Below are 11,546 nucleotides of genomic sequence, written 5' to 3' on the forward strand. Positions count from 1 at the left end.
AATCATCTATCCTAAGTGGCATGCAGTTAGTTATTTCAGTTGGAGCCTACAAGCTACAACAACATATAAAAGGCAGTCACTTCCACTAGTCTGAAAAAAAAAAGGCTTTCCTAGATTTGTTTGTACATAGACTTCATACAGAAAAGAGATTCAATTGTGAGAAATTGGAGGGTTGTAAAAGTCTTTCTCATGTATTTGATTGAGTAGACTCAAGTGAGATTAAGTTTTGTAATGTGTTGTTTTTCTGTATTGAATTCTTTGTTGTACCTATGATTTTCAAATCATTCTACATGTACATTCAATGTTCATTTGAGGAATAAAGTGGCTATATGTTTCATTGGTTTTCATTCAAATGTTAATCAAGTTCTCAAGTTAGTTTGTCCATTAATTCTCTTGTTTTTCATCTCTGTTTCTGGTTTTAAATTTCTTGTTCAAGGTATTGTTGTTTGAGTTCAATCTTGCCACTAAGTAACAGTGAGAGAGAAAGGTGAGTTTGATTCACCACATAGGTCTTTTACACTAATGCAATCAAGAACTTCATGTTCCTTGCTTACTGAAGCTCATCTACTTAGCCAAGAAAATGATAATTATTTCAAATTGACAACAATATATCTCTTGTAACATGAACTAATTATTTTAGAATGACTCGTAATTTATGACCATCATGTAGAAGGATATAAAGTTTGCACATTAATCAATTTGTAATGAGTGATGTAACTTATATTCTTACAAGTTAATGAGTGTGCCACACACTCTCCATATAGGACATTATTAGATTGATTGTTGGGTCATTAATCCTAACAAGATAAATTCTTGAACATGTTCTTTCTGTTTTTTCATTTCCTTCATTTACTGTTTTGGTTTTACATTTTGATGCTCCAGGTGAATCCTTTTAAACATTTGATAACTTTCTTTCTTTGTAACAATTCCTTTGTAAACCCATAACCACACCAATCTATTCTTAAATCTTAATTATCTATTGCAATACCTATGATTAGATCATCACAATTATACCATCTACTTCAGAAATAGTGATCTAGGAAGAAAAGTTTAGTAAATCAGAAATACATATATATATATATATCATAATATAATTTAATAAGTCGGTACTGCTGCCTAATTACAATGCTCAATGAAATAAGTCTAAAAAATGTTCTAAAATATTTTTAACCAAGGGTAATGCAAATCTCGCTAATGGAAATGCCAAAAGATACTGTCTAGCACCCTCCAAGGTGTAATATCACAATTAAGTATCAGATCCAATATAATTTAATATAATAACTTTTGTAGAGTATTGCTAACTAATCGCAAAACGTTACCTCTAAATGGTTTTTGTAGAGTATTGCTAACTAATCGCAAAGCGTTACCTCTAAATAGTATTAGATACTATGTGCCTAATAGCAATGTTCAATTCAGAACATTATTATATAGATTAAAATATAGAACGAATAAAGTAATAATATGCTCCTCTCTTCTCCTCTATTCGAGATGGAATCTTACTTTTTGTTAATTAAGTCTTTAATACGAATACATAAAAGTACCAACATATAATAAAAAGAAAAGCATCAAAACATTGGGACAACCATTAGAATAGTCAAACCAAAAGCAAAAGCTGTTACAATGCAATAAAATATCAATTGGTCAAGACTCAAAGATGATACAACAATCTCAAAGTATTTTACTTTATAATATTTAAACCAAAAAATAAAATAAAGCAATAATAATATTAAAAAACTATGTGTTAAAAAAAAACAAAAACCATTCTCCTTTATACTACTAAGTACTAATGACATTTTTCTCTGGGAGTTGACAAAATGATTTGTGAACCATTTTCAATTTCAGTGTCAAAGAGACTCAAAATGAGTGACATATTCGAAGGAACATGTCCTAAACGACATCGAAAAACTTACATTTGTCGTCGTACTTAAATGATTTATCAAACCGAGGGGAAGAACTTGTTGAGATTGAAAGGCAATGAGTAAAACTCTTCACTTCTTGTGTCGGTTTTGAATGATCGGAATCTGTCCCACCAATGCATTCCTCGGTCTTTTCTTGTTGCATTGTCTTTTTTATGCAAGGTGACGTCGAGGAACATTGCCAAAACGCCCGCGACAAAGGGTTCGGATGAGAAGGGCACGTTGATCATGTCGTTGAACTGGAAAACAAAAAATGGACAAGTGTAAAGAGATATGAAACATGGAGTTGGTTTTTTTTTTTTAAAGAATGTTAGATAAGAGGTTTTGGTTGATACCCATCTTGCTCCGGTGTGGACTGGACCATAACCGTTTACCACGGTGTACTCGTTGAAGTATTGGGGGATTGACAAGCCCATGAAGAATGAGAAACCAAGAATAAATTTGGTTCTGAAACTGTTTAGATTGCAAAATTGAAGTAAGCTGAGACCTGCAGAGCCTGCTCATTCGGAATTGTGAAGAATTATATTAGTTAAACAACATAATTTCGAGGTGTGACAGAAATATGCTCAATTGTTTCGTAACTCTTACCGACATAGGCAAAGAAAAGACAGTATAATGCTGCAATTATAGGTGCTGGAATTGAGGCAAAGACTGCTCCAAATTTTCCTGTTGGACCAGAATGGTTTAGTGGCATAATTGTTGTTCGGAAGAGAAGTTAAGATTTGGAAAATAATCAGTTACCGAGTATGGAAAAGAAGATCATGAATCCAGCTGAAATCTGAACAACTCTTCGGCTACCAACTCGTGTCAATGCTAATAGACCGGCATTTTCACTGCAAGAGTATCAAAAAAATGTTCCTCATGCTAGCCGGGGAAGATTGTGATTAAGCAAATCGAAAAATAAATGTATGGTTATGATAAGGTGGGAAGAATCATACACTGATACCGATGGGCCATTTCCAGTTCCAAAAATACCCGAGAAGAGAATGCCAACCCCCTAAAACAAGAGAGAATTCATTTATTGTTATATCAAAGATTAATTGTAGTGCAAGTAATCAAGATTTTTGAGTTTCTTTACCTGCCAACCGATTCCACGGCTAAGTATAGAAGGTGGCAATGGTGTCGCGCTAGCATACCTTGACACGGCAATGAATACACCAGTGGACTGTTAACATAAGAAAAATAAACAAGGATTGATCAGTTTACTCATTAAGAAGTGAGTCGTTTGGGAAATCGAAATTCGAAAGGCTAAAGAAACTTAACAAACGTACCTCTACTAGTGCAACAAATGAAGCAGCCATCATAGCAAAAGCTTCTCCTGCATCGAAAGTTGGGGCTCCCCATTGAAAGGGATATGGAACTCTTATCCTGTGTAATTCAACACATAAATCAAAGGTGTCATAGCAACATGAATTCAGTTACAAGGAAATAGCAAAAGAGGCTTACCACGGGGCAGCACCGATAATGCCAGAACGATCAGTTCGACAGGTAATTTGAGTTTTAGGTCCTGCGTTCTTATATGCTCCGCCCACAGTGAGTAGATGAGCATAAACCCAAACAATTGCCACAGAAAAAATAACAGCGAACCGATCAAACACAGGTCTCTCGCCTCGTATCATATGTGGTATGTACTGAGAGAATTAAGGGGTGAAAATCAATTGACAGAGGAATCAAGTATACACAAAAATCTTGAAAATTGAAATAGGACTAATGAATAGTATATATGTGAAAATTACTTGTGAAAATAACAGTAGAAGGATGAGTTGAGGCAGCCCGATCTCCACACATTTTGCAAGCTAAAAATCCAGACAGATAGTCAAAAGCATAAAAGTCAGATAACAGTAAGAGTAGACTTTTCCTTCCTTTTTTCTTATTGAGAAAAAGTATAAAGACTCCTACCACAGGAAAACCAAACTCGTATAAACCGAAGCCTGATAGAGCTACCAATGGAACAGCTGACAACGGACTCAAGAACCTGTACAAACAGAAATTGTAGCCATGCTTAGAGAAGAGCTAACTATAGCATTGCAAATTAACTAAATGGGAATTTGAGACATAATAAATTGTTAGAGCCTTTGCAGACCTTGCCACATTACGCCAAAGGCCACTGAAACCGACAACAATCTGGAGAGTTGAGGCGACAATGAGAGCGCCCTGAGTACCACGCATTATCCTTTCGAATTTCTACACTCAAAACAGGACATATCAATATCAATTCAATTGGGAAAACGACACTAGAAAAAGAACAAATAGAAGGGTCTGCAATGGAAAAAAACCTCCTGAGGGTTCACTATGTCACTGTATCGGCCAGCTAAGATAATCGAAATGGTTGTTGGCACATAGCTATAAGAAGCTCCAATGACAGCAGGTAAACGAGTTCCAAACAATGTTTGAAACAAAGTGTTTAAACCAGCAACAAAAAGTATTGTTTGGATCATCTTTGCTTTCTCTTCCTAAAAAAGATTATCATAAGTTAATTAAGAGACACAGCAATCAATCAATCAATATAGAGTCATTTAACACTTTGTGTTATAACTTACATTTCCACCTCCCATTTGGGGTACCAAAGAAGCAGGAATGAGAACCGTTGTGCCAAGCATTACCAAGTAATGTTGGAAACCAAGTAAGATAGCTTCAGCTGCATTAAAAAATCAATGGACAATAACCCTTAAAAGAGAGTTTAGAAAAGTCTAGTATTGAAGAAAATGATGAAAAGGGTTGTAAATATAGTTCATAAACTTCATATAACTAAAGAGATATTGAAGAATGGGGTTGAAAAAATGAAGATGAAAGTATGAACTTACGCCATGGAGGAGGACTGGTAATGCAATATGAGATATTTGGTAACTGATCTTTGACTGGATGAGGCTGAAGCTCCTCCTGTTTTGGGGGTGGTGCAGCTCCTCCACCTCCACCTGCCATGTTTGGTTGATGCTTTTTTTTTTTCTCTTCTAAGTCCTCACTTCTCTTCTTCCTCTTTTACAAGTCTATGACACCCAAAAACCATTATTAATTCTACTAATACAGTACTATACTCTAATTTCATAGCAAAACCCAATTAACAAAACAATCAAAAGTGGGGGAAAACAGATTAAAAAACTAATCTTTTTACTAATACCAAGACATTTCAAGACTTTTTAGTCTCCAAGTCCAACAGACCACTCTCTAGAACTACTATCACCAGTCAGTCACCACCCCATAAATATATTTATGCAAATACCAAGATTGATAGACCAGGCCAAAATCAAGAAAATAAAATAAATCACTATATACTTACTGAAGACAGGCTCAGACTCAGGCTCTGCAGTGAAAATCTCTCTCCAATCCAACCCTTTTATGAAAAAGCCTTTTCTCTCAAGCTAAAGAAAGAAGGAAGAACTGAGAGTTAATGCAGTGTAATGTAATGTAATGTAATGAAAACATTGTGATGCTTTTACAACCCAATACCAACTTAGGGGCAAAGAAACATAAAGTGAGTGTGAAGATGTAAGAAAAAGCAAAAGGGGTTGAGAAAGAAAGAGAGAGACAGAGAATACCTCTTAGTGAACCAAAGAATATATGTTGTTTTTGAAATATTTTAGTTATATATTAATGTGGGTCTTCTCCTCTTTTGTTCAGTCACGTAAAGATAAAGGTTATATAAAAGGATCTCCTAATCTCCACCATCGTCACCTTTACTATTTTCTGATAACTCAAACTTAACTTTTTTGCAAACCCATTAAAGTTCTGAGTCTCAAGTTCAAATTTTGATTGAAGATTCAAGATGGGGTTTTTGGAATTAGGCTAATAAGACTAATGAAAATGTTGATGAGTCATTTTCTGTTTCTCAAGTATTGTCAAAACGTACACACAAATACAATCACCATCGTTCTGTCTCTCTGCACATATATATTTTCATTTTTCTTTCCTTTTGTTATGACACTTGGATTCTGAGCTGTCACTCTGCAGAGACCAGTGACACGTCCTCAGAGTTGGACAAACCATAAAGCATTTTCCTTTGGCAGAGACAAAGTTTCATCAATGGGTAATAAATAGGATATGAGAAGAAAAAGGAACAAAATTTACAATGCTTTTGGTGTGTAGTCAAAAGTTAAAAAAGAAAAACGTACAGTCAACTCAACTCATCTCTTCTGTGTACTTATATTTATATTAAATTGCCATTAATGAAGGTCCTAAGTTGAATACACAACACATAATAATAAAAACTTCCTTGTTAATGCTAACCAGATAATATTTCCTTGTAATCAGAAAAAGGTTTGATTTTTTCTTGGATAATTAACTACTAAATTTTTTGTTTAGTGTGAATTCTTATTACAATTTCTTAGTCAATTTTTGTACTCGAAAACATATGCTGAAATATATTTTTTTTTTTATGATAGTGTTCGTTATGCTTACAATATCATTTTTGTAAATTTTTAAAAAATTTCGAATACTTTACAGTGCTAAAAATTCGTTTGAAGTTCTTTGAATACACGTAATATGTTGGAATATCAAGAACTCTATTTTCGGCACGATAAAATATTCAAAAATTTTCAAAATTTTATAGAAATGATATTGTAACTATAACAAATACCGTTATGAAAAATATTTAAAAAAAAATATTCTAACATGTGATTTAATACATTGAAATTAGTTAAAAGATTGTAATAGAAAGTTGTAATTAGCACAATTTAATTTTTATACACTTAATCTTTTTCATTTTTCTATTAAATATTAATAAGAATTATCACTGTGAACACATGTGTACACATGAAAGTAAAACTTTAAATTTAATAAAAACATGTAATGTATATAAGTGTACACAATAATAATTTAATTAATATTTAACGGTGAAATTTAACTGACTCAAATTTACAAACAAAAATAAATTAAAGGAATTATTGCAACAAAAAAATTCAAAAAATTAAATGTATAAAATTAGAATATAAGATGGTTTTACCTAATTCTTTATACTTATTACTTATTAGTATCAATTTGGCAGTAGTAAGAATATGATGCCAAATAAAGTGTTTTACTTTTGGGACTAAAATGGATTGTAGTAGATGAGTTTTGTATCAGGAATTTTATCTCTTTTATTGTGAATTATTATTGGAATAATTAGTAGGATGATATGACCAGATTCCACACCATTTATTAAAACTTATTTATTTTTTTTATTTTAATATTATTATTGAGATGTCCATATTCCCCCAAAATAGCTTCTGATGTGAAACTATAAGTTATTTTACAATACAACAAAAGAAAGAAATTGTCTTGATCTTGGATTTGTTTTGAGTCATTTCATTGAAAATTGAATAAACTAGCTTTCATTACTTTTTCTTTTTTTGAGTTTTGTTATATTTCTTTTAAGGCCTTGTTTTCCAAGGAAGCATTGAAAGTGTTCATTCCATTGTCCCCACTACAACTTTTCCACCTTTAGTTTTTTCCTATTCCTAAGCTTGAACCCAATAAATATGTATGCATATTATCAAAATGAACAAGCTTTTGAAAATTGGAAAAGAGAAAAAAAAAACCCATTATGTAAAGAAAAAGTACTTCAATCAAGAAATTGGAGAGTCTATAATATATGAGTTGGGTTTGGTTGGTGATGTCATAATGATTATAAAGGGTTAGTCTCAAGAAGTTTTTGATCAAAGAAATAAATGATTTGACTATAATCTCATGTGCATTAATACAATTATCATTCACATATATAATAAGATAAATGTTAAAGTGTAGCAGTGGTGCTTAGTATCTTTTTATGTGTCAATATTATTATTGGTCTAATTAAATATTGGGTTTCGTATAGTTTAATATAATAATTTTTAGGGAGTATTCAATCACAACGTGACATGTCGAGAAGGTGCTAGGCACTACTGGTGCCTAATAGCAATGCACATGTGAAAAGGGTACCAATTAATTAAGTATGATTATGGCTTCCAATTCATTCATTATGTCCAATCCACTCTTATTGAATATTTTTTTCTTTTCAAGTGTCATATAGAATGTTGGTGGAGTCATCTTTAAGCATACATTGATTTTGTACCATATTAAACAATACTACTAAAACACAAGAACCCAACAAGGATTTGATTAGTTATATGTAATCCTTTTGTGAAGGATTTGGTTGATTGGTCCTAAATGATTGACTATTCACAGCCATTTGAGATCATTTTATTTTTTTGGGTTAGCTTAAAATCAACTTACACACCTCTCTAATGAATTAATCTTAGAGCAAATTTTCTGGGCAACCATCCTCAATAGAAGATTTAAAATTTGTTAAATTTAGCACAAAAAAAAAATTATATTATATATGACTCATTATTTATAATTGTGATTCAATGCACAATATGTGAAATAAGAAAAAAATAATTAATCATATTGATGGTTATTAAAAATATATAAAAAAATATTATTTTTTTATTATTTAAATAATAGTAATATAAAAAATAAAAGTATAAAACTTAGTAAAATTTAATGAATTGTAATAATTACTAAAATTATATTAAATAAAGTAACATTTATTGTAGGCTAAATTTAACACAATATTATATTTTGTACTAAATTTGATACAATTTTTAGCATGTGTTAAATTTAGAATACTTTTTAAAACACAATTTAAGTAGTTTTTTTTTTTTTTAATGTACTAAAATATAACAATACTCTATTTTTTTTTCACTTCATTAGGATGCTCTAACGCAAAACACTATTTGGAAATTTGGATAATTAAAGGAAGATACTCATATTAATAAATATGGGTGTATAGGGAGTCGTTTCTAATTAGCTTAAACCGAGAAAAAGGAAGAACTTCCTTAAAAGCAGAGCAATCAGACTATAATTTAACCAAGCTAATTGATCCCATAGCCTAAGTGAAAATACTAAATAAAGAAATAAATTTAATCTAATTGCATCAATAGCGATATAACACACCTACTACTCTTAAACTCTTAAAGAAAGATGAAGATTTGCTTGGATGGTAATATAGTTATATACATATGATGCTACCAATAGAATATGCTAAGCTTTACCAATATTATCATGTAGATAATGAATCAAAGATGTAAACACAAAACATGCATAGCTCGTCCATAATTTCTCACAAATTTGTTAATTTCCATAATAACAAGATGTAGTAGCAATACCAACACTTTCGATTCTCTCTTCCGCGAAAATTTTCGTTCTCAGCTTTTTCTTATCTCACTTTCATGATGAAACAAAAAATCCATCCAAACATATGCCCTTAAAGAGTTGTGCAAAGCAAGTGTGCAAGTTTAATTTGAAAGAAACAAAGCAATACTATTTTTCTCTATTTGTTGGAAAAAAAAAATTAGGATCATTTCACTTCAAATCAGTCTTATCAGTAAAACAAGACAACAAAGAGCACATTAAATTAAACATACTGCAGTTGCAGCATACAACAAAGAGCACAATGTTGCCAGGAGGAAAGAATAAACTAAGTGCATTGAACAAGCACAGCACTAGTAATTTTTTTTCACTAATTTAGGCACTTAAATATCCATGGATGTAAGTATCTTTCTCTTCAGCAGGGTTGGTTTCTAGGAACGTACCCGTCACGATTGATCTCTCAAGGTAAATTCTTCCAAGGGGTGAAAGTATGAAGTTCTTACTGACCACTGTTACGAGATTGCAGCCTCTTCCGTTCGAACTCAACCTAGAAAGTTTGAATACGTCAGTAAAAAACCTTGCATGTGTGTGTGTGTGTAAGATTAATTATCAGACTAATAATTTTCTATCTCTTTCTAGTGTCTCACCACTTTCTTCACCCGATCTTTGGCAGCAGCAGTTCCTCCACTAACACACTCGGGAAGATATGGACTGCACACACGCACCTCATTCATCACAACTATAGCAGTCTTGTCCCAGCGAACCGGAAGCCTGATATCAACCACAACCAGTCAGAAAAACCAACATAGTTAACTTTAGGCATCACCCACTCTGCAGATTCTTTTGTCAAAAACCAAGAACAAATTCAACATATTGTACCTTAAATTTGCATTTCAAGCACTGTCAAAAAAGGTTTAAATTAAAAACAAGAAATAGAAATGATATTTTTAAGCATCCCTGCATGCACAGAAATATATTGGTCAACCGGTTTTTGCTCGTGTACGAGTAAAACATAAAGACAAAGCCTAAACTATATCTCAAGTCCAGTCAATTGCCTCAATAACACAAATTCCATACATTATGATTATACATAGTATTATGCTATAAATTTATTGTACTGTAGAATAAAGTGCATAAATGCAAGACCGTATCTTCTTCTAAAAAGGACTTTACATGTCTTCATAAGGGGAAACCAAGATCCTTAAACATCAAATGCTAAGGAGCTAAGATACTTTCTAAATCAATCAAGTACAACACTATCATAAGCTACAAATAAACCACTCCATGAATTCGTATCTTTTATAGATCTTTTAGCTTTAAGAGACCAACAGATGAGTTGCCTACATTAATGAAGTAGGCCAAAATCCATTCTAAATTTCAAATCTACTACGAGCTTTAAGCATCAAACTTGGCCACCAATTTGTCAATTAACCAAATCAATCCAGCTTATATCTTATATTATGTTCTCTAGATGAATTTAATTCCTCATTCCAATAAAATCTACATTTATATATAAAGCTGGTGCATCATGAACAATGAACTACAATAAATACATAAATTTACATTTCTAAACTGAATAAAAACAACCATAGTTGATATCCCAACAAAGAAAGAAGAGAAGAGCTCACGTTTTAGATAATGCATCAAAAATACTCTGTGCCTCACTGGTGACACCAACTCCTATTCTCTCAGCCTCAACCTCTGCTTGTCTGCAATTAATCTCACCATGTTCCCAAAATCAAAAATTAAAACTTCACTGTCAAGATGGGCAATAAAAGCAAAACCCTCAAAAGGGTTAAGGAAATACCTAATGGCCGATTCCTCTCTGGCTTGAAGGCTATTCAAATCGATGTAACACTTCTTTAGATCAAGTGGGTCTTCGGCTTGACCCAATAAAGTAAACTCTTTAATATAGTTTGCCTTTAGTAGCCTTATGTTGCGCCGTGACCCTGCTTTGGAACCCTCTTGTAAGAGACCGATCAGAACAAAAAAAGTTAAGGATCGTACTCTCTGAAACCCCAAAAAGTCTACTTTTTTTTTTCTAGGGCTAGCAAAAAAAAAAAATTAAGAAATCAAAATCAAAATTGGAAGTAATTAAGGATATGAAGGACGAGGATGTTGGAGGGGCGGTCGAAGGTGATGACGTAAGCCTGAAATTCGTCGCCTAAGGTTGTCTTGATGGAGAGGAAGCAACCCACGGCGAAGTCCTCGGCGTTGCTACCTTCCATGGCTGCTCCTTTGGTGTACAGCTCTGCAGCTATTCCGCGCCTTATTGAATCATTTTCTACGGTCGTCTTTGGGCTTGGATTGGGCTTTGGGCCTTAAAGAAATCAGGTTATTTGGGCCTAACTGAAGACCATCGCTGGAATAAGTTTAAAAATACCTTTTTTTATCCATTAATTAAAAATACCATCATATTAGATTTTATTAAAATATACCCACTTTTTTGAGTGTGTTACCCAATATACCCTCACTCCCTACTTAAATTTAGCATATAATTTACATTAACCTAAGGGATCTACTAGG

General features: G+C 32.6%; 2 protein-coding genes across 2 annotated transcripts; both read right to left on the reverse strand.

Annotated features, from left to right (window-relative positions):
* Positions 1–1,591: 1,591 nt before the first annotated feature.
* LOC115715020 (nucleobase-ascorbate transporter 7) lies at positions 1,592–5,913 on the reverse strand. Its single transcript, XM_030643803.2, has 16 exons — positions 5,453–5,913; positions 5,194–5,275; positions 4,721–4,903; positions 4,457–4,554; positions 4,193–4,369; positions 4,000–4,100; positions 3,816–3,891; positions 3,653–3,712; positions 3,363–3,547; positions 3,188–3,284; positions 2,995–3,081; positions 2,855–2,913; positions 2,658–2,749; positions 2,505–2,582; positions 2,252–2,412; positions 1,592–2,155 (listed from the first exon to the last, which is right to left on the reverse strand). The coding sequence occupies exons 3-16, from the start codon at positions 4,836–4,838 to the stop codon at positions 1,937–1,939; spliced, it is 1,608 nt and encodes a 535-aa protein (XP_030499663.1). The 5' UTR covers positions 4,839–4,903; positions 5,194–5,275; positions 5,453–5,913; the 3' UTR covers positions 1,592–1,936.
* A 3,300-nt stretch (positions 5,914–9,213) lies between these two features.
* On the reverse strand, positions 9,214–11,287 carry LOC115714856 (uncharacterized). Its single transcript, XM_061113167.1, has 5 exons — positions 11,124–11,287; positions 10,828–10,986; positions 10,649–10,729; positions 9,668–9,791; positions 9,214–9,567 (listed from the first exon to the last, which is right to left on the reverse strand). The coding sequence occupies exons 1-5, from the start codon at positions 11,246–11,248 to the stop codon at positions 9,520–9,522; spliced, it is 537 nt and encodes a 178-aa protein (XP_060969150.1). The 5' UTR covers positions 11,249–11,287; the 3' UTR covers positions 9,214–9,519.
* Positions 11,288–11,546: the final 259 nt, after the last annotated feature.

This window comes from Cannabis sativa, chromosome 4 (assembly GCF_029168945.1).
Source record: "Cannabis sativa cultivar Pink pepper isolate KNU-18-1 chromosome 4, ASM2916894v1, whole genome shotgun sequence".
Classification (NCBI taxonomy): domain Eukaryota; kingdom Viridiplantae; phylum Streptophyta; class Magnoliopsida; order Rosales; family Cannabaceae; genus Cannabis; species Cannabis sativa.

Coding starts and splice junctions, on each gene's coding strand:
- LOC115714856 (XM_061113167.1), bottom strand. CDS start 11,248: ATGGAAGGTAGCAACGCCGAGGACTTCGCCGTGGGTTGCTTCCTCTCC. Junction 10,987..11,123: donor TCCAACATCCTCGTCCTTCA/TATCCTTAATTA, acceptor CGGTCTCTTACA/AGAGGGTTCCAAAGCAGGGT. Junction 9,568..9,667: donor AAGATCGGGTGAAGAAAGTG/GTGAGACACTAG, acceptor CAAACTTTCTAG/GTTGAGTTCGAACGGAAGAG.
- LOC115715020 (XM_030643803.2), bottom strand. CDS start 4,838: ATGGCAGGTGGAGGTGGAGGAGCTGCACCACCCCCAAAACAGGAGGAG. Junction 4,370..4,456: donor CCCAAATGGGAGGTGGAAAT/GTAAGTTATAAC, acceptor AATCTTTTTTAG/GAAGAGAAAGCAAAGATGAT. Junction 3,892..3,999: donor CTTTGGCGTAATGTGGCAAG/GTCTGCAAAGGC, acceptor CTGTTTGTACAG/GTTCTTGAGTCCGTTGTCAG.